The 25168-nt window shown below is 39.8% G+C and overlaps 1 protein-coding gene across 9 annotated transcripts in view; it reads right to left on the bottom strand.

The window, feature by feature from the left end:
• Nucleotides 1-2549: 2549 nt before the first annotated feature.
• Nucleotides 2550-25168, bottom strand: part of unc13a (unc-13 homolog A (C. elegans)) — a gene marked incomplete at its 3' end in the record, with an annotated part of 47909 nt that continues 25290 nt past the window's right edge. For 2 of the 9 annotated variants that reach the window (XM_079664827.1, XM_079664831.1), the window contains 20 exons: nt 24190-24279; nt 23467-23601; nt 20789-20922; nt 20511-20596; nt 18941-19067; nt 18722-18818; nt 17614-17757; nt 17412-17489; nt 16715-16792; nt 16420-16508; nt 16151-16297; nt 15636-15759; nt 12193-12222; nt 10754-10810; nt 10581-10661; nt 9793-9940; nt 8990-9046; nt 5116-5208; nt 4242-4401; nt 2550-2838 (listed from right to left, as the gene is read on the bottom strand). In XM_079664827.1, the coding sequence (XP_079520953.1) occupies nt 2550-2838; nt 4242-4401; nt 5116-5208; nt 8990-9046; nt 9793-9940; nt 10581-10661; nt 10754-10810; nt 12193-12222; nt 15636-15759; nt 16151-16297; nt 16420-16508; nt 16715-16792; nt 17412-17489; nt 17614-17757; nt 18722-18818; nt 18941-19067; nt 20511-20596; nt 20789-20922; nt 23467-23601; nt 24190-24279 (2244 nt within the window). The other 7 variants (XM_079664829.1, XM_079664834.1, XM_079664828.1 and 4 more) reach the window with 6 other exon arrangements.

Below are 25168 nucleotides of genomic sequence, written 5' to 3'. Positions count from 1 at the left end.
AAACTGACCCTCTGAGGGAGGAGACTGAAGTATCATTGTCAACAGCAATAAATAAAGATCATTTTTTCGTGGCATGTGACGGTTGTGTACCTGTTTTTTTAAAGTTATTGAAAGACTGTGCAGAGGTCCTTTGTAAACCTTGTACTCACCGGAAAGGGACAACATGTTTAGATGACTTAAATAGGAAGATGGGTTATTTTACTTAAAGTTAGAAGCTAGCAGTTTGTTCATTTGGCTCTTAATCGAGCCAATCAAATGATTCAATTGGCTTGTTTTCCATCGCCAGCGTGTACATGGTCTTCATATATCTTTCATTTATAGCTACATATCCAAATTGGGCACCCACACACACAAAATCGTCAACTGCACCCAGAGCAAATATTCAAGTCTACAAAAGAGCAGCAAACTTCACTTCACATAGTCTGACGTGTTTCGAGCTATTTACAACGCCCAACGACAATAATCGATCTCTCCGTTCCAGATTCATTTCGTCAGCGCTGAAAGGCTGTACAAACGAATCTCAGACTCTAATCAGCTCTACTACAGCTGCGATATTTGGCCCATTACAAGAGAGACAGCATGTACAACATATCAGACAAACACTTGCTGATATAATAAGAATAATCCACAATGTAAACATTATAAGACTGCTTCGAAAATTACTCATCTACATAGATTTTTATAGATTAGATGCATAGAGTTCAGTTCTTACACTTTGTTCAAAAGAGGGGTCCTGTTAAATTATTCCTTTACGGACAAGTGCTTTAGGGGGGGGGGGGGGGAACTTAAAAAAGAGGCAGAAATAGAAAAAACTAACACCCTGTAGATTTTCTTCTTTTTTAAAACAGCCTGGATGCTTCTTTTTTTTCCTTCACGACAAACATACACATCTCGTATATATATATAAATAAACCAATCAATCTTTTAAAAAACGGGCATTCATGAAAATAGAATTAAGAGTCATGCTGGACAGTCAATTCAAACACTTAGTTTTAACACATCTCTAGGATGAATTGAAGCCTCGATGTGTAATTCCTGTCATTTTAAAAGCAATTTCTGGACGATAAATGAAATGATCAGAGTATAGATGTGTTATTATGGGTGCAGTAAAGACCCTGTGCTTCTAGATTTCCACACTACATCTCTACTAAGCTGTAGGCCCCCCTTTTAAATGTCAGATCCAGACTTGGTGTGCTCTGGATCTGCAGCCCTTTATCAGAGGTCTGGCTTCTAGGTATCAGGGTTATAGCACCTGCAGCTGAGGGATCATGGGTAATAGACCATCACTTGTTCATGCTCTTCATTTGGTGCGATGTGTTTTTTTTACAACACACATATATATTTTGCCTCAGAGCATTTTACCATTGGCAGTCAAGATTGCTCATCCTCTTTCATGACCCGCTCACACACCCAGTACAGGGCTGTTGGGAATGTTTACAGTAGCACAAAAACAAAATGTAAATCCCCCATCATAAGATATAAGAACGATCCACCCTCGAGTAAAAGACACTTTGTAAATCCTCTAAAATCTAATCTGAATGTGAACCGTGTGAAGTTCTTAGCTTGTGATGGCTTTCTGTGATTATATTTGCAGGTAACAGGCAACACGGGCGGCTACATGAGGTCAACAGTGGAACATTTTACAAACACACATTATGAGCTCCACACATGCTCAAAAACGCAGATTCTCTCACACACACACACACACACACACACACACACACACACACACACACACACACACACTGATGAATAAAAGTGCTTGAAGGCGTGTTTTCATCAGATTCATCTCTCCATACAGACGATACGAGGGTCAACGAGACAGAAGGCATTGAGGGTGTCAGGCAGTGTGCTCTGTTACCGGGTAGACGGACAGAAAGACAGACGAGGACAATCTTTCAAATCCCACGCGTCCATTGAACAATCCTGCATAAAAATGTACGTGCGTCCTTCATATATTGTATATTATGATATATTGAATTATTTGAATATAAATACAATTTGGAAAATAACTATAAATAAATATTTAAATTATCTCTGTTCCGCGCCCGATATCTGGAATGTTTTAGGCCTTTTTCAGTCATTGTTTTTAATTGGTCAGTTGTGCTTAGGGCTGGTCCTATACTTCAGAGATTATCTGTTGGCACTTTGAAACCAACATATGAAAGGCTACAATATATTTTCTTAACTAGTAGATTGAGGTGTATGTGTGTTAATGGCGTGACTAACCTCTACAGACAGAGGAAAGTAGATATAAGCCGTATGATTAAACTCTATGTCATTTTTCATCAAAAGGATGGCTGATAATATTTGTACCGTTAAAGACACTGGTGCGTTTTTAAGGAAAATGAAAGATGAGTTGTTCAGCACTGTACTCTACCTACTGACATGGGTGTATTTACAGCACTGGATGTGTGGTGACTGTTATCTGTGCTTTTACAAAACTGGATCAGCAGGGCAGTGGCTAGCAGAGGCTCAGGAGAGCTCCAGGGCAGTAGGTATCGACGTCTGTTTGAGCTTCAAACATTTTTAAAACTAATTGTTTTCTTTTAGCTGCGGCCTTCCTCTGCAGAGCGCTGGTCCGACTTGAGCTTGACGAACTCCTTGGCCACGTCGTCGTTGTTGCGTTGGGAGAGGATGCGCAGGACGGTGAGGCCCGTCTCGTCCATGTTGATGCGTTTCCCCAGCGGCAGCCAGCAGGCCACGCTGCCTTTGGAGGCCATGTCCTTCAGCTGCAGGACGGCCATGCCCACGGTGCGGTCCTCTCGCGCGAAGCAGTAATCCTTCACACACACCTGCAGCTCGTAGCACTCAGGCCCCACCTCGCTGCTCAGGGGGCTGCAGAGGACAGGATGTCATTACAAATGTTCTACAGGCCCTATGTCATTTTTTTCTTATATTTTTGATGTACTATACAATGTCGTTTTTTTTTTCTTTATTCAATGTGTTTTTTCTCATATTTTCTACATACCATATACTTTTCTGTGTCTTTGTTTTTCTGATAATTTCAACATACTGTACTATGCTCATCACACAGGTTCTACATGCCCTATTTAACGATATCTACCACATACTTTTTTTCCTTATATGTTTTATGTACTATACAATGTAGTTTCAGTGTTTCCCGAAGAATTTGATTCTATTTGTGGGGGCACCGCACCGCACCGCACCCCCCCCCCCCCGGCAAGAAAAGCCAAAGGCCTCTTAACCTATTCGGGTGGTCCATGCATCAAAAAATAAATAAATACAAATAAAATTAATAATAATAATAAAAAATAAAAAAAATTTATGAGATCCATTTGTGGCGGACGATATTTAATTGTGGCGGCCAATTAAATCAATGTATGGGAAACACTGAGTTTGAAAAAAACTAATTCCACATTCTATACTATGTGTTTTTCTCATATTTTCAACATACCATATACCTTTTCGTATATATTTGACATTTCATTCTATGAAATTTGTTCCGATATTTTTAACTTAATATCCTGTGTCATCTTTCCTGATTTTTTCGTTATATTATACTGTGTTGTTTTTTTCGACATACTATATTATATGTTTTTTAAGGCATAATATACTGTGTCTTTGTTTTTCTCATAATTTCAACATACTTTATACTTTTTCGTGTAGATTTGACATTTCATACTATGACACATTTTCTAATATATTCAACTTAATATCAGATTTCTTCGACATACTAAACTATGAAACCTAACCTTAAGGTGACCTATCATGCAAAATGCACTTTTGTACATATTGTATACATGAATACGTGTCCCCGGTGTTCCAGGGAACTCACCAAGAGTCAGAAAACACAACCCTCTCTATTTTCCTCCATACCCAAATCTCTTAAAAAGGGGCTGCAACGGATCTGATACAGACTGATCCAGATTTGAACACTTCTATGACGTCACAGAAGTGGCGCTACGGCTATTGGGCCAACTCCACCAATCAGGAGGAGACAGCCACGGACATTGCCGTTGGAAAGCGCTGGAGACGCTGTAGTACATATGCCAGGCCTGTAGGTGGTGCTGTTCTCACAGAATCAGCCCATGCAAAGACAGTGTTAAATTGAGCGAAACGAGGAATGGCTAAAATGCATGATCTGTTTGGTATTTTGAAAAATAAAAAGTATAACTATGCCTTATATAGGTATGGTCCTACACTATATTATTCAAATATAGCATGATAGGTCCACTTTAAAACAAACAAAAACACAACTCATCAGTATTTCTACTCACAAAATGAAGGATTCATTGTATTTAGGGGCCCAGCTGTTGTTCTTCGACTTGGTGGCGTACTTCCTCTTCTTGTCGCTGAGGTGAGGGCCGATGATATAGATCTCCACAAATGGCCGGAATATTCCCTGCGTCTGCCACCTCAGGTCATTGGCAGCCACCACTGACACGGAGAGAGGGGAGGAGAGGGGGAAGGTGTGGGTGAGAGAAAGCGAGAGAAAGATTCATGAGGAGAAAATGTGTGAACTTTTCGGAGCGGTAAAAAAAACACGAGTCAACAGAAAATAAAAAAACAAGAAAATGCTGGTCCTCCCTCGGGTGCCATATTCATAATGAGATGAGGGATACTTTACATATTACTTCATTAAAGTTGTATATTTCTTTGCAAGCTAAAAGGCATTTATGCAATATATGATATTGAATTTGATTATCATTTAGATTTGTGCAGTCATTAATCCGACATGTGGATCAAGCCATATCAAATCTAGTTTGATTCAATGTTTTAAAAAAATATAATGTGATATTTTCCTCAGTGGTTTAGTACTTTTATCTAAGCACCGTATATCTTGCAGCAGAGTATAAAGAATATCTTGAAACTACGACCTGTTTACAAACTGTATAATGTAAAACTAATCAGTCATATTTCATACAGCTGACAGAGATACACCCAGGTCAAAATCAATGTGCCTGCTTATTCAAAAGATTTCAATGCTATCACATGCTCTTTATTAGTGTTATCCACTTCATCTACTGATCATGTCTAATTGAGTTGGATCTGTTGACATGCAACTCAGCAGCTGTTCTGATTTCATTCATAGGACCTTTAGGACAAAGTTATTAAGTTGTGTTATCGTGAGTATGAAAAGTAGTCCCTTACCTTTCACTGTGACCTTGTGCTCTCCTGTGTTAGGATGGGTGAAAATCTCCACATGGATGGACACCTCTCCCACAGCATCGTCCACTCCAGATCCTGGGGACACACACAGAGAGTCAGGCTTTCCCCTTTAAGCCTTCAAATGTGGAAACATGGACTCCTCTTGCTTCTCTCTCAGACCAAACACTCCCACAAACCACTGGGCCCAGATCGTCCTCCTCATTTTGAGAGGTTACAGAACAATTCCATTTCAATTTAATAATGTGAATATTGAAATGGATTTGACTCAAACCTTTTGGATATTAAACGGAATATTGAATATGCACACATTTGTTTAAATAATGAACTAATCACTATGTAAGAGGAGGACGTAAACGTAGGCGTAGTGATCTGTTGGTGCAGCTGTTGTGGTCTCGAAGTGGAAAGACAGAGCTGCTATGAGTGGGCAAACGATTTAAAGGTAGTTTCAGTAATTCTATGTAATGCATTTAAAATATTTTCTACAGAAGCTTCCTCTATTAAGCCACGACGTAGTTTTTTTCTCAAATAATTTGACACACTATGTGTTTTTTTCTGATATTTTAACATAATATATTCTGTCATATATTTGACATACTATACTTTATAATTGTTTTGACAAACTATACTATGTCTATTTTTCTGATATTTTCAACATACTATACATACTTTTGCTCTGACCTGAAACAACTTTTAGTTTTTCCAGAAACTGAATAGCCTCTGCACAGATTCAGCGATTGAAAAGCGATCATTAGGATCAGTGAGGACGGTCATTTGTGCCCACTCATAGATGCAAGTTGTCTGTTTGGATGCAGGGTGGTTATTTAGAGGCAGAGAAGAAGAAGCTGGAGAAAGTAACTCCCATTACTTGGTAAACTTTTTTTTACCCAAGCATGGAAAGAGGAGGGGCAAGAAAGGAGAAGAAGCGTGCGAAGAGAGAAGCACCACAGCCTCTCAGATCTGTCAGTGAAGAACGCCATCACTGATACCCTTCCCAATAATGTGTGTTAAAATGAAGTTCCAGGTCAACATCCTCTATCGACGCCAAGGAGGATATGATTTCAGTGGGGTTCGTTTATCTACTTGTCAGCAGGAATACAGAAGAAGCGTCCGATTTGTATGAATCGTGTAAGAGGGTAGCATGAGCCAAAGATAACTATTAGTAACATACATGTTGGACCCAAATGATGGCCAAAGCCATAGCCTTGGCCAAGGCCGGCGCTCTTGATTGCCCTCCAAATATAAATGTACTCTTTAATTAATATGAATGTTTTTCCCTGTTTTCCCTATACATTTGACAGTATTGGATGTCTGTATGTCCTGTAAGAGTAATACAAGTGTTGTATGGTGTACGGGTTGTAAATACCTTCGTGGAGTTTTCTCTGTATAAATGAATTGTAAGGACAGGACTTACATTTTACTTATATTATTCAAACAAATGGTTAAAGTCAGAGATATCTTTGCATTTAAAGCCTAACATATATAACTTTGGGTCAGCTCACCCCGATCCAAGATAACTCAACTCTGCACCCTGGCTCAAGTTAAGCTCTTGGTTTGGTTTGGCTCTATACTTCTAGCTGTAAGACTATTTTAGGATAAAGAAGATAGTGATGGCTCCACTCACACCCCAACTCTTTTGTCTGGGAGGGAGAAGGTGGACAATTCATTCCTTAGTTTGTGTTTGTGCTGCAAGTGGTCCAGAATATCCTATCCAAAAGGATATGGTGACAGATGGGCATACATTTTCAATGTTTTAATTAGTCTCTTCACTTTGTCAACGGTATCTCTGTGGCGCTACCAGCAGCCTGTGTGTGTGTGTGTGTGTGTGTGTGTGTGTGTGTGTGTGTGTGTGTGTGTGTGTGTGTGTGTGTGTCCAACCATCCGCCCACTAAACAAGGTGTCTGTGGGAGTTAGACGGCAGCGTGTTCCTGGCATGCAGCTCTCTGCATCTCTCCAGGGAGCATTATGGGATTGTTGGTCTCGCTGCCAACGGGACCAAAGGGAGCAGCAGTCATCCATCTGGGCTCGTCTACTCTATGGACGACATCCATAAAAGATGAGAAAGAAACTCTTCTGGCTGGGAGGCAGGAATATGTTGCCAGGAGTAAGCAGGTTTTTCTTTTTCAATAAACACTGCATTCAGACGGGCACATTCCCCCAACATATTGGAAATCTTCACCAGAATGTACATTAAATGTCAAACTTGAGCTGTGATTCAGTCAAAGCATCACCAAAGTTGACGCATAAATATGAATTACCTTTGATTATTTCCATTACAAATCATTCAGCTCATAGCCCGCAGTATGTAAGGATGACAGTCATCCAAGCTATGGTGGAGATAAAAAGAATGAAACTCCAATCAGCCTCAAACAGTCATGCTGCTCTAATCATCTACTCTAAAAGCAATCCAGAGAAAGCTGCTTGGCAGGAAGTTCATTTGCATCCTTACAGTCAAGGACATCTAGCAGCTGTTGGGAAGGATCAAGACACTTTGTTCTCTATGTATACCTCCACTATGGGGACAGAGACATTTCATAAGCATGAATACCTAACCGGAAACTACTGGAAATGTCATGTTAGAATGTATAGCCCACTGAGAGGATATCAATACACATTTTTTACTTTAAAACCGTCCGAATGTCTGGGTAAAAATATGTGTGGGCTGATCTCCCCCGTGATTACACCTTCCATCAGATTATAGTCTGTCCATCATGCGATCCAAAAAAAAGCAACTAGGGTTACACAATTTCAGATTTCGTATCAACGTGTCATTTTCAGCAATATTCTGCTGCATATACTGCCTTCAAACATATCTCATTGGCTTCTGTCCAGAGGAAATAACACAACTTGGTATGCAATATAGATTTTATAAGTATTTTTCTGGACCCACTTTGCCTAGCACTGTCAGCGTACTGGAGCTTTTGCAGCTCCAACTAAAGTGCTTCTGTGTGAGTGTTTGAGAGTCAAACCTTTCCATACTAATCTAAAGTGACAGAAATCAGACCACATGACCTGAGGGACTATTTCTGATTGGCTCAATCTGTGTAGCGAGGGGGGGTGATGAGTTGGGCACCCCTTCTCATCGTGCTGCACGTGGGAGTTATTTGTGTGTGTTTTAACGTGTATGTGTCTGTGTGTGTTTGTGTGTGATGAGCAAGCGAGGACAGGGAGCCCTCCCAGACAAAAAATGAGCCATCATAATTCTTCATAATAATCCTAATCCTCTCCATCAGCGTCTTTAAACACTGGCAGGGGTGGGAGCGTCGGGGGGGGGGGGGGGGGAAAGGATTTCCTCTCGGTTTTCCTCGCTGGGAGAAGACGATACAGTGTGCTTCTGCTTCAACAACCTTAAGGACAGTCTCACTCCATCACATTGGCTCTGCTCAGTCACTTTTCCTCTCGTCCACGTGTACACACACACTCACACACACACTCGCTCAGCCCTCGGGCCTCTCTGGGTGACATCATGCTGGATCAGGATTCCTTCACACTTTAATGCATTTCCATTCTTTTGGTCTGATGTCAGCGCATCATGCTTTAGTGTCTGCTCATACATACACTCCATTGCGTATGTATTCAGTGCAGTTCCTTACATACAGACATCAGTGTGTGTACATGACATGCTTTGATGCATAAAGTCTATGTCCTCATTGTTATGATGATGCATGGTACAGTATGTGTGTGCAGAGAGGCAGGGATAGGTCAATCGGTGCATTGTGTTTGTCTGTTGAGATGAGTTAGAGCAGGCAGGGGGGTTTTGGGATGCACATGGGGTGGAGGGTGGAGGGAGTTGGGCTTTGGTCTGGAGGCTTTCTGGTGGTCCTTGATGTCTCAGGCCCTGAGCCTGAATGCCACATACCCTTTTCTGGGTAAACATCCTCACTAGTGGTGAACCTCACCCCCTTCCCGTCGAACACTGGCCCACAGACGGGGCACAGGGAGGGAGTAGACAGAGAAAGAAGAAACGTTTGCATAGTTGAATGTTAGAATAACAGAGTAGAAAAACAGACAGACAGACATGTATAAGTCTCGTTCCTAGAGTTGGGAGAGATTCTGATTAAACACTCAAATCAGCTCTTTTTTGTTCTTCGGATCTGCTGTGAAATCCTGCAACATGCAAAATGGACTTAGGTTTCCCCCGAAAACCACATGGCATTTTGCTAATTCGATTTTCAACGATCATCCCCTCAAATGGCATTTCTACCAGCGGCGCTCGGGGACAGTGTGTCAGCGGCAGCGTTTCCACGAAGATGATGGCTGTTATGTAGACATCTGACGGTAGGATGGAGGCTGGGCAACAGAATCAAAGAGCGAGAGAAAAAGAGGGGGTGGGTATTTCTTTTTTCAAATAGCTGTCAGATCGTGTAAAGAATAGCCTCTGTGTTTCCCAAGGCTGGCTACAACGAGACTCAGCATTTCAGATCAGAGAAATGTTGTGCAGCTACAGCCTAGACTTCATGCTCTACAAAGCATGAGTGACATTTGCAGGATATACAGTTCAGCATTTGGGAAAGCCTTGCTTAACACAAACAAGGATTGGCTGACCTCTTTCAGAGAGTTATGTAATGTTAAAATGAAGATACTGCAAATAAAGAAGATTACAAGTCTCCCAAAGAAGGAGAAAGGGAATAGTGTCACAGGGAGTAAAGATCCTAAGGTTACCTTGTGCGTTTTGTGAGGAGACAAAGGTCTTAATGAGTTTGTCTGTAGCCTGGGTGTAGAGCGACAGGGCGTAGTGCAGAGACAGGAGGTCGGGACTCTTCTCCAGGAAAGTCTTCTTCAGACCCACACCACCGGCATGGAAATATTGCTAAAATACACAAAGACAGAAAAAAGGAATTTAAAATGTAATGCAATGGTTGTTGATTGATCAATAAGATGACTATACTATTAGTTGATACACAAGAAATCATTCAAAAACTATTTTGATAAAGGTTCTAAATGTGGGTATTAAGACGCTTTGTGTTATTGTTTATATAAACTGAATATTCTTTTCGTTTTTGACTGTTAATCAGGAAGAACACGAACCAAAGTTATAATGGTGTTTGTCTTTGTAGCACAAGTTGCTAGAAATGAAAGAATGCTATGCGTTTCCATGGTAATTATTGGTTTTATTTGCATATTGGAAAGCCCAAACCATCAATAGAGTTATTTGTAGATCATTTTCAAAAAAAATTGCCTCTTAAAATACTTTAGCAGATGTTCCTACATTAGTTATAGTAATAAGGAAACATGTGAGGTTGTAATCACCTAAAAGAATAAATGACTTAGCATTTAAGTCACAAAAGTAAACCTCAGACTCTGACAGATGAGGACTCTATACACCGCATCCTTGTAGAAAACTTCTAGAGTTTAAAACCAAGGCATATATTGTGATTAATGTCATTTCCACTAGCCATAAATATTTATTTGTAAAACATTTAACATGGCTCCTAACAGTGAGTTTCTACCTTGATGGTGTCCAGGGCCAGCTCTATCACTGCGCACTGCTTCGGGGAGAGTGCTTTAGCCTCCTCTCGAACCATGTGCTCCTGAACAGGGACAACAATAGAAGCACAGAACAAAAGGATCCATTAGTTCATTCCATCAGTCTTGATCTGAAGTCAGAGAAAATAAAAAGCACCTTCAGTTTGGACAGCTGTCCCAGCTCCTTGGCGGCGTTAAAGATGAGCTGAGTGCCCTGCAAGAGACAGATAGAAGAAAGGTAGACAGAAAGAAGAAGAGTATTGTTATTATCAGGACAACGCATGGCAGCAGTAAAAGGCTTAGTGTCACACAGAGGACAGCAACGTTCCTGGCACACACATTCATGAACAGACAGACAGTCGCTCTAAACCGCCAAAGGGACTTTTTCCTTTAAGTGCTTTATCAAACTTTTCTGTGTTTCATCTATTGCAAAGCATTTCACTCTATACACACACACACACACACACACACACACACACACACACACACACACACACACACACACACACACACACACACACACACACACACACACACACACACACACACACACACACACACACACACACACACACACACACACACACACACACACACACACACACACACACACACACACACACACACACACACACACACACACACACACACACACACACACACACACACACACACACACACACACACACACACACACACACACACACACACACACACACACACACACACACGAAGAAAAGGGAAAGTGGTTCAGCTCGTAGTAAGAAAGAAGACACACTAGTGCAATCTTGACACACGTGCAGACACACACACACATAAGCGCTCACACACACTGTGGTGTACGCAGGTATTTCCTGGATGTCCAGCCTGATGTGAAACTCTGATAAGAGTATATTTATTCACTATACAGAATGTGACCTTTAAATTACATCCTTGGTTACAGCCTTAAGCATGAAATAATCTTTTATTATACTGTTTAAGGCTAAAACATATTCAATATTAAATATTGTTTCAAGTACCATCACAGCGTGCACATTGAAACTGTGATGTTCAACTTAATAAAAAAAAATTAAAATACTAGATTTAGGCTTAACAGCCACCTTTTACGGCTACATGATGTCAAACTGACAGCACACTTCTGTGGCTAAATAGACTATAAGCCACAGGTTCAAATGCCAACCGTCACTTACTTTGCCTCATGTGGCTCCTTAAGCTCGGCCACTTTTACTCGCAAAACAATTTGCAGCTGAACTACAACCTATTTTTCCGTCTGTGATGCATTGCTGCCAAAACACTGAGTGGAATTAAGTGACGTTTGACCTATGGATTGTGGTGTGTTAGAGCCGCAAATGGTTGCACGTAGATTAGAGTGTATGACCTGCGGTGAGGCTGGGAGAGCAGGCAGCTACAGCTACAGCATTACTCACTCCATATAAACAGCACTAAAGAGGGATGTTGTGTAAAAACAAAAACAAAAAAATCAATATTTCAACTGCTTTGTTTGACTGGCGAGCTGAGGGAGCGAGACGAAGACATGGAGAGAAGACATAGAGGAGGGAGACAAGACACATTGATCTAAAGGGGTTTAGTCCTTACATCACTGTGAGAAGCATTCTTCAGCCTCCCCTGCAAAGAGAGCATGTGGTTAATACTTCAAGCGGAGGCCCTGCAGTCTGACTTCACTCTCATTGGCTAAAGGACAATATGCAATCAAGAGTGCATAATGTTGTTTTGCAAAATGTAGAAAATGTACTCTTAACTGCCTGGAGATGTCAGGTCCTTTCAGGTAGTTAATTAGCTTTCACTTCAAAGCAACAGCATCACATTTTGTGCTTTCTCGCAAAACAAAGACAACATAGTTTAACAAATCGCCTGCTGGCAGAGCAGAGAGGTTAGCATTTATGCTGACAGGAGTAAATGGATTCTGTCTAAACTTGCTTTCGCTGCATGTTGAAATCCATTAGTGTGCTTTTTTATGAGAGGCTACATTTACAAGACAGCACTTATAAAGTCAGATATGAGGTCAGGTCACTATAATACGTTTACATGCTATTTACTTGAGTAACGATCCAAAAGTTACTAAAAACACATGATGATATCAAATGTCATCGTGATAACAACCATCCTATTCATTACAAATACATTAATGTGTAATTTTTATTTTGCAGAAATACGCTTAGGATGCCGAGGATGACAGAGAGGAATATTTTAGCTTAGCATACAGCTTGAAAACAATGGGAAAGGTCAACTAAGCTAATCTACTCCCGGCTCTCGCTCTACACTTATTGCAAAGATATGAAAGTTGTATGAATAATCTTATCTTACTTTAGACACGAAAGCAAATAAGACTAATTAACTAAATGTTCTTCTAAAGGAGAAGAGATCAAACTCTAGTCGTAGTTTGTGGTGTAATGTAAACATTATAAAGATTAAAGGACCCAACTGTATAAATAAAATAGCTCTTACTTATCGTACTGATACAAAAATAATAATGTTCCTTATTATTATTGAACAGCGTGACGTTGCTTATTTAACTATAGTAAATACACTATGTTTACAACCAGTGGTTACAGTTAAACAATTAAAAAAAGGCTGCAGATCATTTGAACAGATTAACACGCGTCACTAATGTGCCTGTGCACTGTCCAGTAAAACACATCATAGATATTCAACACAGTCTTATTTTAAACTAGACACTTTGTTATATTCTGTTGGAGTCATACAAAATAACTTTAAGACATTGAGAGTATTTTTTGCATAGGTCATTGAATGCACCGTTTTTAACCAACTTTACCTCAAACCAGAAAAGTCATTCTGTACATCGAAACCAGCGACATAATCCCAGCATTTCAATCAGCACAACAGAACATGAAATCAAACCAGGACAGACCAACATGACAGGTCTGCAGAGACATACAGTACAGTGTTGTACAGTATACTGAGAAAAGACTGCAGTGTTGAAATAGATCAGATGCAAGCAACAAACCCACAGTGGGCGGTGGAAAGGGGGACACATTTCAAACAGGTGGGGACAGTAGGGGAAGGGGCGGAGGTTATCAGAAGGAGGAAAAGGGGCTGAGGGGGGGGGGGGGGGGGGGGGGGGCAGGACACTGGATACCGAGCCACCGAGAGATCAGAGTCACCCCACCAGAGTCCCAGTAAAAGGACACAATGCATGAGAAGAAACAAGGCAAGACCGGGCGCAAGAGAGGAGTACCACTTCCTGTTTGAGGAGAGTGTTCAGGAAGAGGACAGCAAAGGAGAGGGGCACTGATTGGTGGAGATTATTGAGAGGGGTGTGGGACCTATCAAAACCAGTCAGGAATGCACCATGCTTCTGTCTTCTCAAAAGAGAGACAGTGTTAGAAGAAGAAAAAGAAGAAGTGGAGAAAAGAAAAGGAAGGAGGAGAAACCACAGCAGAGGAGGAAAAAGACAGGTTTGAAAGTGAAAAGGGAGAGGGTGTGATGTGGGGTAAAAAACAGGGGAAGATCGCAGCCACATATAGCAGAGAACCAACCAACCACCGTGGACGGACAGACAGACACACACGCAGGAGTGCTGTACTTACAATCATCTGTGGAAGAAGAGCGGTGGGAGCGGGATGTAATTGTAATCACAACGACAACAACCAGAGAGAAGGGTCAGTCAAAGCTGCAAAGAGCCCCACATCAATCAAAAAACACAAGTTTGGGCCTCAGGGCTGGAGGGACGTGGACCAATTGGGACCTGTCTAAAGCCTGGACTTATAGTACAGGTCAGGAAGTGAGAGGGGCCAGCGAATTAGAAACTTTAAGACAGGAACATTTAAAAGAATAGAAGATATAAGAGTTATAGCTTTTTCTTAGCAACTTCAAATGAATAAATATCTATTACAGAGATGGCATTTGCGTGAGTCCAATATATCCTGTTTTTGTTGGTCTTTCTTTTTTCTGATTAGATGAACTCATTGGAACAGGGGCTAATTGCTTACCAATGGCTACTGAGGCTCAACCAGTTGTGTAGATAACTGGCTTTTGCTGTAAATGGTGAACAGAGATCAATAATCACCTTATTATCAGTGACATGAGGCTCTTTAGTTAATAACCAAACACAAATAAGAACACATATATCCAAAAACAAAAGAAAACAAGAGGCTGCTTTCCAAAATGTTTGATTCTTTTTGAAAAGTGGGCCAGATCCTTCGGGCAAAAATATTTCTGCCACTCTGATATGAGTTACTCATAAATCAGAAATCTCTCAGGATAATTGTTGTCTGACATACTGGAGAGCAGCCATGAGCTGGTGTTAGAATGATATGGTGCACTCCTTTTGTATTTTTAACCAAACAAAACAGGGTTTCATCTTGATTGTTTGGATGAATGAAGGCACTGGGGGCGATGCTAAATATAATGTGTGGAAAGGAAGCCATATGTGGAGAAAAAGTAGATTGATTATTTGTTTAAAAGGGGGCCATCTTAAATCACAACACACAAACAAAATGTCTGCCTTTGTATTCCCTTCCTTGTTCTCCATCTCCTCCTCTTGGAGGTGTGTGTAAGTTTGTATTTGTGCATGCTTGGAAGTACGTGTGTTACATGTTTTGTACATTCCTTTTTTTATATCTACCTTATTAACTGGTCATCATCGGACCAAATATTTGTGGTCACTTAAACAAAATAATCAGTAAGTTTTCTGGGAAACAGATCCCTTGAATGTGTGTGTGTGTGTGTGTGTGTGTGTGTGTGTGTGTGTGTGTGTGTGTGTGTGTGTGTGTGTGTGTGTGTGTGTGTGTGTGTGTGTGTGTGTGTGTGTGTGTGTGTGTGTGTGTGTGTGTGTGTGTGTGTGTGTGTGTGTGTGTGTGTGTGTGTGTGTGTGTGTGCGTGTGTGTGTGTGTGTGTGTGTGCATGAGCAGATCCTCACTAAACATGTTCTTGCATGTACAGCAGGCACAGGGTGCAATGAGTGCCGACATGTGTGGCTCAGCAGCATTTCTGTGTGTATTTGTACGACTTAGTGTTTCTGTGTGGGTGTGTGTGTTCGTTCGTCTGTTCACTCTCACCGTTTGGTCTGTGAGTGGCGGCAGGACAATGGTCTTCTCCATGGTGTTCATCACCAGCTTCCACAGCTCCTTCAACACACGTTTCAGCACTGTCTTCTCACAGATCTTAGCAAACAGAGTCAGGCTGGCAGGAGGGCGAGACAGAGGAAGGAGCGATGAATATTAAGCAGCAGAAGGAGGCGACCGCGGATTTAAAATCCCTAGCTTGAAGGCTTGTCAGAAAAGCCCAGAAGCTCAGATTTTGGGGAATTTATCTCCTGATTATACTTACCTAGAGTAAGGCAATGCCTTTCTTAGTCCTTCTTATGTCTCTGTTTGAGCAATAATGTTAGCTTAAGAAAATCCATTACATGGCTATAAAATAAAGTTAAAATGTATTCCTTAACATCAGATATCAACCAGACCATTACAATTGCATTAAGAGACAAAACTGTGTCCACCTATCACTATTTCTAAGTAGGTCAAAGTAATAAATGTTCCCATTTAGATTCTATTCAAATAACAGACTGCCTCACTTGCTGTCAAGGAACTCCATGATAGGCTGCAGGACGTTGTCAGCATCCTGGGCCACGCTGCTGGCGTTTCCCACATTCGAGGTTCCCTTCACCTGAGCCAAGATGTCTCCCATCTGCTTCACATTCTCCTCTATGTGAGGCTGGAAACTACAAGGGGAAAAGTACAAAGAGATATTAACAAAGTGTGCATCGTCAGTAAATCTAAAAATATACATCACATTAATGTCAAACTCTTGCATGAATGACTTTGTGTGTGAGCGTGTTATTACCTGACAGCAAAGACCCTGCTGAGATCATCCATGACATTGTTGAGCTTAATCTGCAAGTCCTTAAGAAAATCGCTGGCCTCCACACACAGCTAAAGTACGGATATGGAAACACACACAGAGATGGTTATGTGATTGGGCAGAGAGTTTTGCAATACTAATACCCCTTATGGAGACATTTGGGGCTGTCTGGATAAGGCAGTTGTGACCAAATACCAATTAAACAAAAACTAAGCCTGTCAATATTCGGTCGGGATATTGAACTCCAGAGAGGACATTAAAAAAAAAAGTGACTAACATCTTTTCCACCCATAGCTTCAAACATTTTCTCCAGCTGAACCCTCAGCTGTTGGATGTTGTTGATCAGGATACAGGGCTGAGGACAGAAAGACAAATAGATCTTTATCTTGTGGGCACAGGATTCAATAAAACAATCATATAACAACCATGACCTCACTTCACTTAACAACAGTGCTTAACTAAGACTCAAATGTGTATTATATGGACCAGGGGTGTCAAACTGAATTTAAACTCGGGCCACATTAGCATCATGGTTGCACTCAAAGGGCCAGTTTTATATATAAGACTATATAAAAAGACATATATATAAATAGTTGTTATACTGTATATGAAACAATGAATTATATTACATTATTGCCTCTGCATTGGATTATTATCGGATAGGGTAATAACTTCATAATTAACTACGTCTGAAAGCAGAAGTCTAGGGTAAACAATTGCAAGTCTCTTCAGTGAGAATTACAATGGGACATGTAATTTATGGGCAACGTGCTTCTGTAAATCGGCATGTAACCGTATAATAAACATATTATATTCTTTGAAAGCTCTTGTGGGGCCACATCAAATGAAGTCACGGGCCGGATTTGGCCCCCGGACCTTGGGTTTGACACCCCTGATATAGACTATTATATATTAGAACTCCAAGTGCTGATTGTGAAAACCCTCACAGACTCATCCAGTTTTCGACCACTTACCACTTTCTCCATGGTGACATAGTTGGCAAACAACTTGGAAATGACATCAGCATAAGATAAGAGCACATTGCTGATGGTCTGAAAGGGTAACAAGAAAGAACAACATGTTATCATCAAAAAGCTGTTCTAAAAACAACTTTTAAAGAACCGTTTGTTGTACATTGATTTTGTAAAGTGTGATTTCACTGCAAACCGTATTTACCCTAGCAAATCGCTTCATGTAGTGTCCTACGATCTGTGGATCCGGACACTCTAGCTTCCTGATGATCTCAAAGCTCTGGTTGAGCTGAGAAAACACGTCCACCACCGAACAGGAGAACAGAGCATGTTCGGATGTGACCTGGAACTGTAGGGCAGAAAAGGTGTGCGAGAAGTTTAAAAACTGGGATGAAAATAACTTGGACAAAGCATAAGTGACAATTTATGAGCAGCAGGTGAGAAGATGTGATTTGAGGGGCCTAGTTAGATGTGAAATCTGGGCCCTTAACACAAAATAGACGGATCATTAGAGACACATTTAAACTGAACCTTTGATATTTTCAATCACATGAACAAAGCGGTAGACCTCTTAGAGCCAACCAGCCATAGAGCGAGTTAGACAGCCATTGGGTGACAGGTGGGAGCTCCTGTCTATCTCCCTGTAATTGGTTAGCCCTTTGTCCCTAATTGGCTGGAGGTGAGTGTGAAGGTGCTCCTCTGGGGAGTCTGGGTAATAAGGTGCAGACGGCTCTCCTGCAGTCAAACTCTAGAATAAGGCCATTCATTCACAATATCCTACTGTCACTGCGGTTCACTGCCGCCTTCAAGGTTCAAGGTTCTTTATTGTCAAACTAACTATAGCTACAGAGTAATTATGTCGTTGAACATTTTAGGTCACATGCTTCTCCAACAATGCAACACAACAATACAGATAAGCAGACAATATTTACCAATATTAAAAATATATACTAGTACTTAAGCGCATGCACGCCTAGACCCCACTTCTATAAACTTCCAAAGAGTACTTTGACGGAAACACCCTCTTATCCGAGGAACACGTTCTACTTCAATCTCAAGTCTTTCCTGCCGTATCCATGCTTCACTTATTGCCTTTGAAGAATTCAATAAATCACTTTGAGGAGCACGAAAAGTGTGGGAGGCAGAGCGGCAGAAAGAGGAAGACACTTTGGCTGATAACTTTGAGTGTGACAGAGGAAGTACAAAGGATGGATTACAGTCATTCTGCTTGAACAACAACAACAACAACAACAACAACAAGTCAGCGCTTTCAGAGGAGTGAATTGGAGATAAAGAGAGCTGGAAACTTTTACCCCATCTTTTTTGTCTCTTTCCAAAGCACCATGTTGAAAGTCCCGAGACACCTCCTCGTTTTCGTCCAGCCACTGAATGACAAATGGCTCGAACCACCTGTGGAGGGCAGAAGATATGTACATATTCACAAACTAGGATCGCAGATTGACAAGATGAGGATTTCCATTGCTTTATTTTTACTTTCTGTTTTGGATAAGCGTCAAGGAGTTGCTACTCACGCAGGATATTCAGGCACTCTGCTCTTGAAGAAGGGCAGGTCTTTGCAATACTCGTTGAACAGCCACTTGACCTTAAAGTGCAGGTTCATGTAATCCGCACTCTTGCACAGGCGATTTTTTTCATGTTCTGAGAGAAAGAATAAAGCAATCAAATGCATGTTGAATAAAAGGCTCATTTCTCTCCTATGCTTAAAGTCCAACAGTAATTACTACATTTGTATTTTCTATTCAGTAGCACTGAACCCTCATTGCTCACAGACTCATACATTATTTGATTAGAGAATAATGTTATTGAGTTGTCCTAGCTCAACTGAAAACCTAGATTATCATTTTATGAAATAAATCAAATATTAATCGTCCTGAGAAGTTTTTATGACCTTTCATTTAGAGACATTTTAGATTTTTCTTTAAAAAACTTTGTACGTGAGGCACTAGAATACTGGAGACTTAGACAAATCTGATGTATTGTTTTTTTAATATATATCTGTTGGTTGTCATCAATGCATGATACTGTACTAAGATGACAATGAGCTGTCATCAGAATAAAGCTTTAAGGGTAAAAAGCACCCTGTGTGTGGGCGCCAACAAGAGACACTTTTTCTGGAAGCTTGGGATCCAATAAAGAAGTAAGTCAGGGGTGTCAAACTAAATTTCATCGGGGGCCACATCAGCATTATGGTTGCACTCAAAGGGCCGGTTGTAACTTTAAGACTATATAAAAATACATAAATAAATATTTAATATATATAAACGTATGTATTATTACATTATTGCCTCTGCATTGGATTATTATGGGATAGGTTAATAACTTCATAATTAACTACATCTGAAAGCAGAAGTCTAGGGCAAATAATTGGAAGTCTCTTCAGTGAGAATGTCACTAAAAATTTGTTTAAAAAAAAATCAAAATTCTGGAAAGAAATTGAAAATTTTTACAAATTGAAATTTTGAAGCAAATATTTCAAATTCTGAGAAAAAAGTCAAATTATGAACAAAATTCATATTTGAGATTCATTGTGGGACATGTAGTTTATGGGCAAAGTGCTTCTGTAAATCGGCATGTAACCATTAAATAAACGTATTATATTCTTTCCGAGCTCTTGTGGGGCCACATAAAATGAAGTCGCGGGCCGGATTTGGCCCCCGGGTCTTGAGTTTGACACCCCTGAAGTAAGTAAAGCAAATAATCTGGAATTTAGAATCAATTTACTAAATGTCACATTTGTTTAATAATATAAGTCTCCCAATACTTTTAGCGGATGTGACTTACCATATCGAAGTAGTATTTGAAAACATCCTACCAAGTTTCATCCAAATTGATGAAAGAACAGTCAAAACGTCCTTTTTCCTACCATATTTACATAAATTGAAACAGATAAAAACAACTCTGTACACATCATTAAAAGAGAACAGCTAAACCCTTTCATGGTTTGTGTGTCTGAAGTCATTAGTGCCAGTATGTCTGAACCACACAAATCCTTGTTAGTGGCTACATTTACCTTACAAATCTTCAGTGTTTTGTCAAAGCTCAGTCAGTTCAGAGGCTCAGTGTATGATGGCCTGCACTCACCCTCCATTGCATACTTCATATCCTGAGCAAACAGGTTCCACATCACTTCAGCACTGATTTTACCCACGTTGAGCTCCTGGGGAAATCTTGATGGAGGAGAGAAATAGAAAGGCTTACTGTATGTGCACTTAGAGGGAGAAGCTTTATCAAACAGTGAGTGAGCAGATAAGAGCTTAAGAAGAAACTGAAGAGAGGAAATGGAGCAGGAAATGAAATCAATAAGGATCTGGGTGAATAGAAGAGAAGACATATACAGTAGGAGGGATGTGGAGACTCACTGGTTTAGGCAGGGAGTGTAGGAGTTCTTGTCCTCCTCGATAATGGAGACGATAAGTGTGATGAGTTTGGACCAAAAATCCAGATTCTTGATGCTCGGACCCTGTTCCTCCGGAGGCACGGGACCCTGTTTGGCCTGGAAAAGCAATTCAATAAAACAAGTCACTATACAATTCTACACTGGTCACTTAGTTAAGTAGATGAAGGGAAGATGGGCACATTTGGCAACAGCTGTCAACCTGAAAGTGTTGGAGTGTTTTTTCATAAGTATTTCATAAAATGTAACTATGTGTGACACCATTTTGGTAGATACATAATACCAAATGTCTAACTTTATCTAAACCTAGAAACATTTATTATTATAAACATTCTTAATCGAGTTGTATACTTAACAAATATACTGTATATCTAAACTTACATGTTCTTATTCTTGGAACATATCTTTATTCTACATTTTGCATAGATTATGTATAATTTACACATACACACATTTTCTGTTTTTGTTAAAAAGGTCATAATATTTTCATCTAATGGTGACCTCTGTAGTCAAGGAACTATAAAAGACTACAATTCCCATGGTGCCAGCCTTTAAGATACACATGGATACACATGTACAACATACCAGAAAACAGACGATGTCAGTTTGTTCATATCATTTGAGTTTTGACTCTTGTTTGATTATTGTAAAGGCCTGCTGACTTGGTTGAATGTGTTTGAAAATTATTTTATTTTATTTTGATTATAAAAGAGATGCATAACATCAACACATCATCAGAAGCCAAAAAGAGTCATTACAACTGTAAGTTACAACAGATGAAGTAAAAGATGATGTATGTCTGTTTCAAAGGCTCAAAGTGGCTTAAAGGAAACGAAGCAAGGAAGCCACGATACGCAGAGTTTTCAGATAATTATATTCTGCTCAATCTCCGTTTTTTAGAGTCAAAACTCAAAACATATCAATTTTTATTTTCTAACAATTTCCTCATCATCACAAAATAAAAAAACCTCATCAAAATATCTATTCGTATTATGGATCAAATAATCATTGGGACAATCTTCCAAAAACAAGTTAGAATTCAGTAATGAATGCAGTGCTCTAAATGTGAATTTCACTTTTGTATTTTTCATGTCTGAGACAACAAGACTTCTTCTGGGGGAAATCCTGACTGTGTTTGTTAACTAACAACTCATACATATTCAAGATTAGCTGCTAAAACAGCTTTGAACAGACCCAGAATGTCAACTGTCTGGACGACTTCTTTGAAATAGCTGAAGATGTGCTGGAGGACAAAAACAAAGGAGCCGAGCACCGCAGGGTTTGAGACGTGAAGAACGATCTTGCAGAGATTTCAACAATATATAGCAACGTCCCTGAGGATGAAATGTGTTATTCAAAGGGAAAAAGGCTTATTTGAAATTCACCAGGGACTCTGAAACGAATAAGCGCTTTAATGATGACTCAAAGCTAGTTTTAGAAATCCCTCTTGAAATCCAATGCAGGAGTGACGGATGAGACAGACCTGGATCTGATGATGGGAACGCACACTAGTGTCACGGTGCTTTTTACATAACACTGAGGATAATACAGAAATCAAGCAAAGGACAATTACAAAATGGATCCAGGAATATTGGTATCCAAATGATCAGAAACTGCTGCTTGAGTTTAAGTTATTAGTTTCTCTTTCAGTGAGTGGGAGTTTGATTTATGATTTATCCTACTTGTTTCCTCTCAAAAAGTGAGACAAAGTACAGCCAAGGGAAAAGAAAAGAACAGTAAATCTTAATGCTATTAGGCCCTGAAGAGACTTTACAAAATGGCAGATCGTTGAGGAACGTCGAGTAACCAGAAACTCAGAAAAACATGAACTAAATTCAGATTGAGTGACTAAAACTCTGGTGTGTGCAGATACAGAGCAACATGTCCTTCTACAGCAGGGGTGTCAAAACTACGGCCCGGGGGCCAAATCCGGCCTGCGGACCATTTTGATTCGGCCCTCAGCAAATTCAAAAAGTATAATGACTTAATATAATAAACTTCTGCTTGTCTTATGTTGTACTTCTTAAATATATATGGTCAAATATATTACACAGTATTCATGTTCAGTCCATTAAAGTTGAAAACATGTTCTAAGAAATCTAAATTGATAATAAAAAAAGCCCAGTAACAAATATACATAACAACCTTGAAATAGACCCTTTCATATGTCCTCTTATTATAAGCAATCTGAGTATCAAGTATCAAGAATCATTTACCTACATTGGATTGATTTTTCCAACTCATAACTGAACTTAAGAGGTGAAATACCTCTAGTGAGTTCGTATATTTTTCTGTATGTGGTTTAAAGTTTGGACACCCCTGTTCTACAGTGAAGAGTTATAACAACGTTTTAAATGACAACACTTAGATGTTTATCTATGTTTATCTATATCTATTTGACAATGTCATGTTAGTCTGAGGGAAAATGAGTACAAATGTTTTGATCTCTAAATCATTTATATTACTTTCGATGTTATTAGAGTGTCTATGTAACAAAGCTATTTGTTGACTCTTTCTTACAGTTACAGGACTTTTGGCGATACTGCACCTAATTACAGTCATGCCAAACAAGCAAACAGAAATATGAAGATTTTGAGAGGAGATAGACGGACATTCAGATATTGAATAAATTGCTGTTCTTACCGGGTCTGTCTGATACTCTCGGCTGTACAGCTCATGGCAGTTATTGAAGATGTACTCGTAGGTGGAGTTGAGACAAGCTTTCACACAATCCTTCACCACCTGACTGGCTCTGGGGGGAGACTGGAGCTCTTGAACCTGAAAAAAACACACACAGAATATAAAGATATTTCAAGTAAAGCAAGGCAAGTTTATTTATATAGCACCTTTCAACACAAGGCAATTCAAAGTGCTTTACAAAAATGAAAGACATTAAGAAAATGGCACACTGAAATTAAAAACACTAAATCGTGACACTTCTGAATTATCTTCAGGTTTGTCCTTACTGCAATAAAATAAAATGCAATAAAATATGATTATTTCCAAAACTTAATTCTAGGTTTATTTTAAGATTAATAATGTGAACGCCAATTATTTAGTATAGAATTAAATAATAATAATAATAATAATAACAATACTAATAATAAAACTAGTAATAATAATATAAATAAATAATAATACAAATGGTAATAATAATAACAACAACAACAATAATAGTAGTGATAATAACAATAATAATAATAATAATAATAATAATAATAATAATAATAATAATAATAATAATAATAATACATTACATTCTGCTTTGTTTTGTTACTTTGATTAAATTCTACATGTGGTATACTTTGAGCAAGTTTGGTACGTGGAGTGTTTAAAATACATCAAAACAGTCTTTGACAGATGTACCTTCATCCTGAAGAAGGTGATACTGGTGAGCAGGTCCACGGTGGACTTGAGGTCCTGCAGCCTCTCAGGACTGCTGGCAGGGAAGTTGTTCTGCAGTCAGACGGAAAAGAAATACAGCGATGCATAACACATGAAATCACATCCATCTAAGTCCACTGTGTGTTTGTGTGGCACGATCCAGCTTAGGAAACACTTATTCCTGCGTGGGTGAGCAGTGTTTCCTGGATGTGTCTGTGCATGCTTCAGGGTGTCAGTCTAATTATCACATCCGCCTGCTTTGTTTGAGTGTTTTTCACAAAGCGTAAGATGAGAGGAAAGAAGAACAGTAGAGAGAAGGAGGTGAGGGGGTTTATTCTTTACCATGCAGTTTGAATACCTAACCACTATTAGTTGTCATCCATTAGGGGTGCAACAACGAATCGATTTTAAACGATTAAAATCGATTACCAAATTAGTTGACAACTAATTCAGTCGTCGATTCGTTGGTGACGTCATCACGTGTGTTTTACGCGCCGTTAAGCTCCAACGTTATTGATCTTTTTATCGGTACTGGAGACATCTAAAAAATATATGTCATGTATTATTGCTACAAAAACATTATATCGCAGTCTTAGTGTCGCCAACTAGTTTCTAATATGCAAAAAGACAAACAAATGCGTCTATGATGTATTTTCGATCAGACGAGATCGCTCCCCCAGTGCGAGGGGGCGGGGCAGTTTACACACACGCAGCTGCTACATGCAGCAACACACTGCGGAGATGGCGGAGAGAACGCGCTCCGAGGTGTGGTTAAACATTACCCGTCTCGATGTGGACAATGCTCGTTGCCAAAAGTGCAATAAGAGTTTAGCATGTAAGGGCGGTAACACGAGCAATTTGTCTAAACATTTGAGAGGGGTCTGCCTGCAGGCCTCCACTCTCAGGACAGTTCTGGTGTAGGCAGGCTCCCATGAAACATTTAGCCAAAGTGCACCACATT

The sequence above is a fragment of the Notothenia rossii genome (genome assembly GCF_949606895.1).
Source record: "Notothenia rossii genome assembly, chromosome: 1".
Lineage (NCBI taxonomy): Eukaryota > Metazoa > Chordata > Actinopteri > Perciformes > Nototheniidae > Notothenia > Notothenia rossii.
The sequence above is the reverse complement of the archived record's forward strand: the minus strand, read 5'-3'. Positions and strand labels throughout refer to the sequence as shown.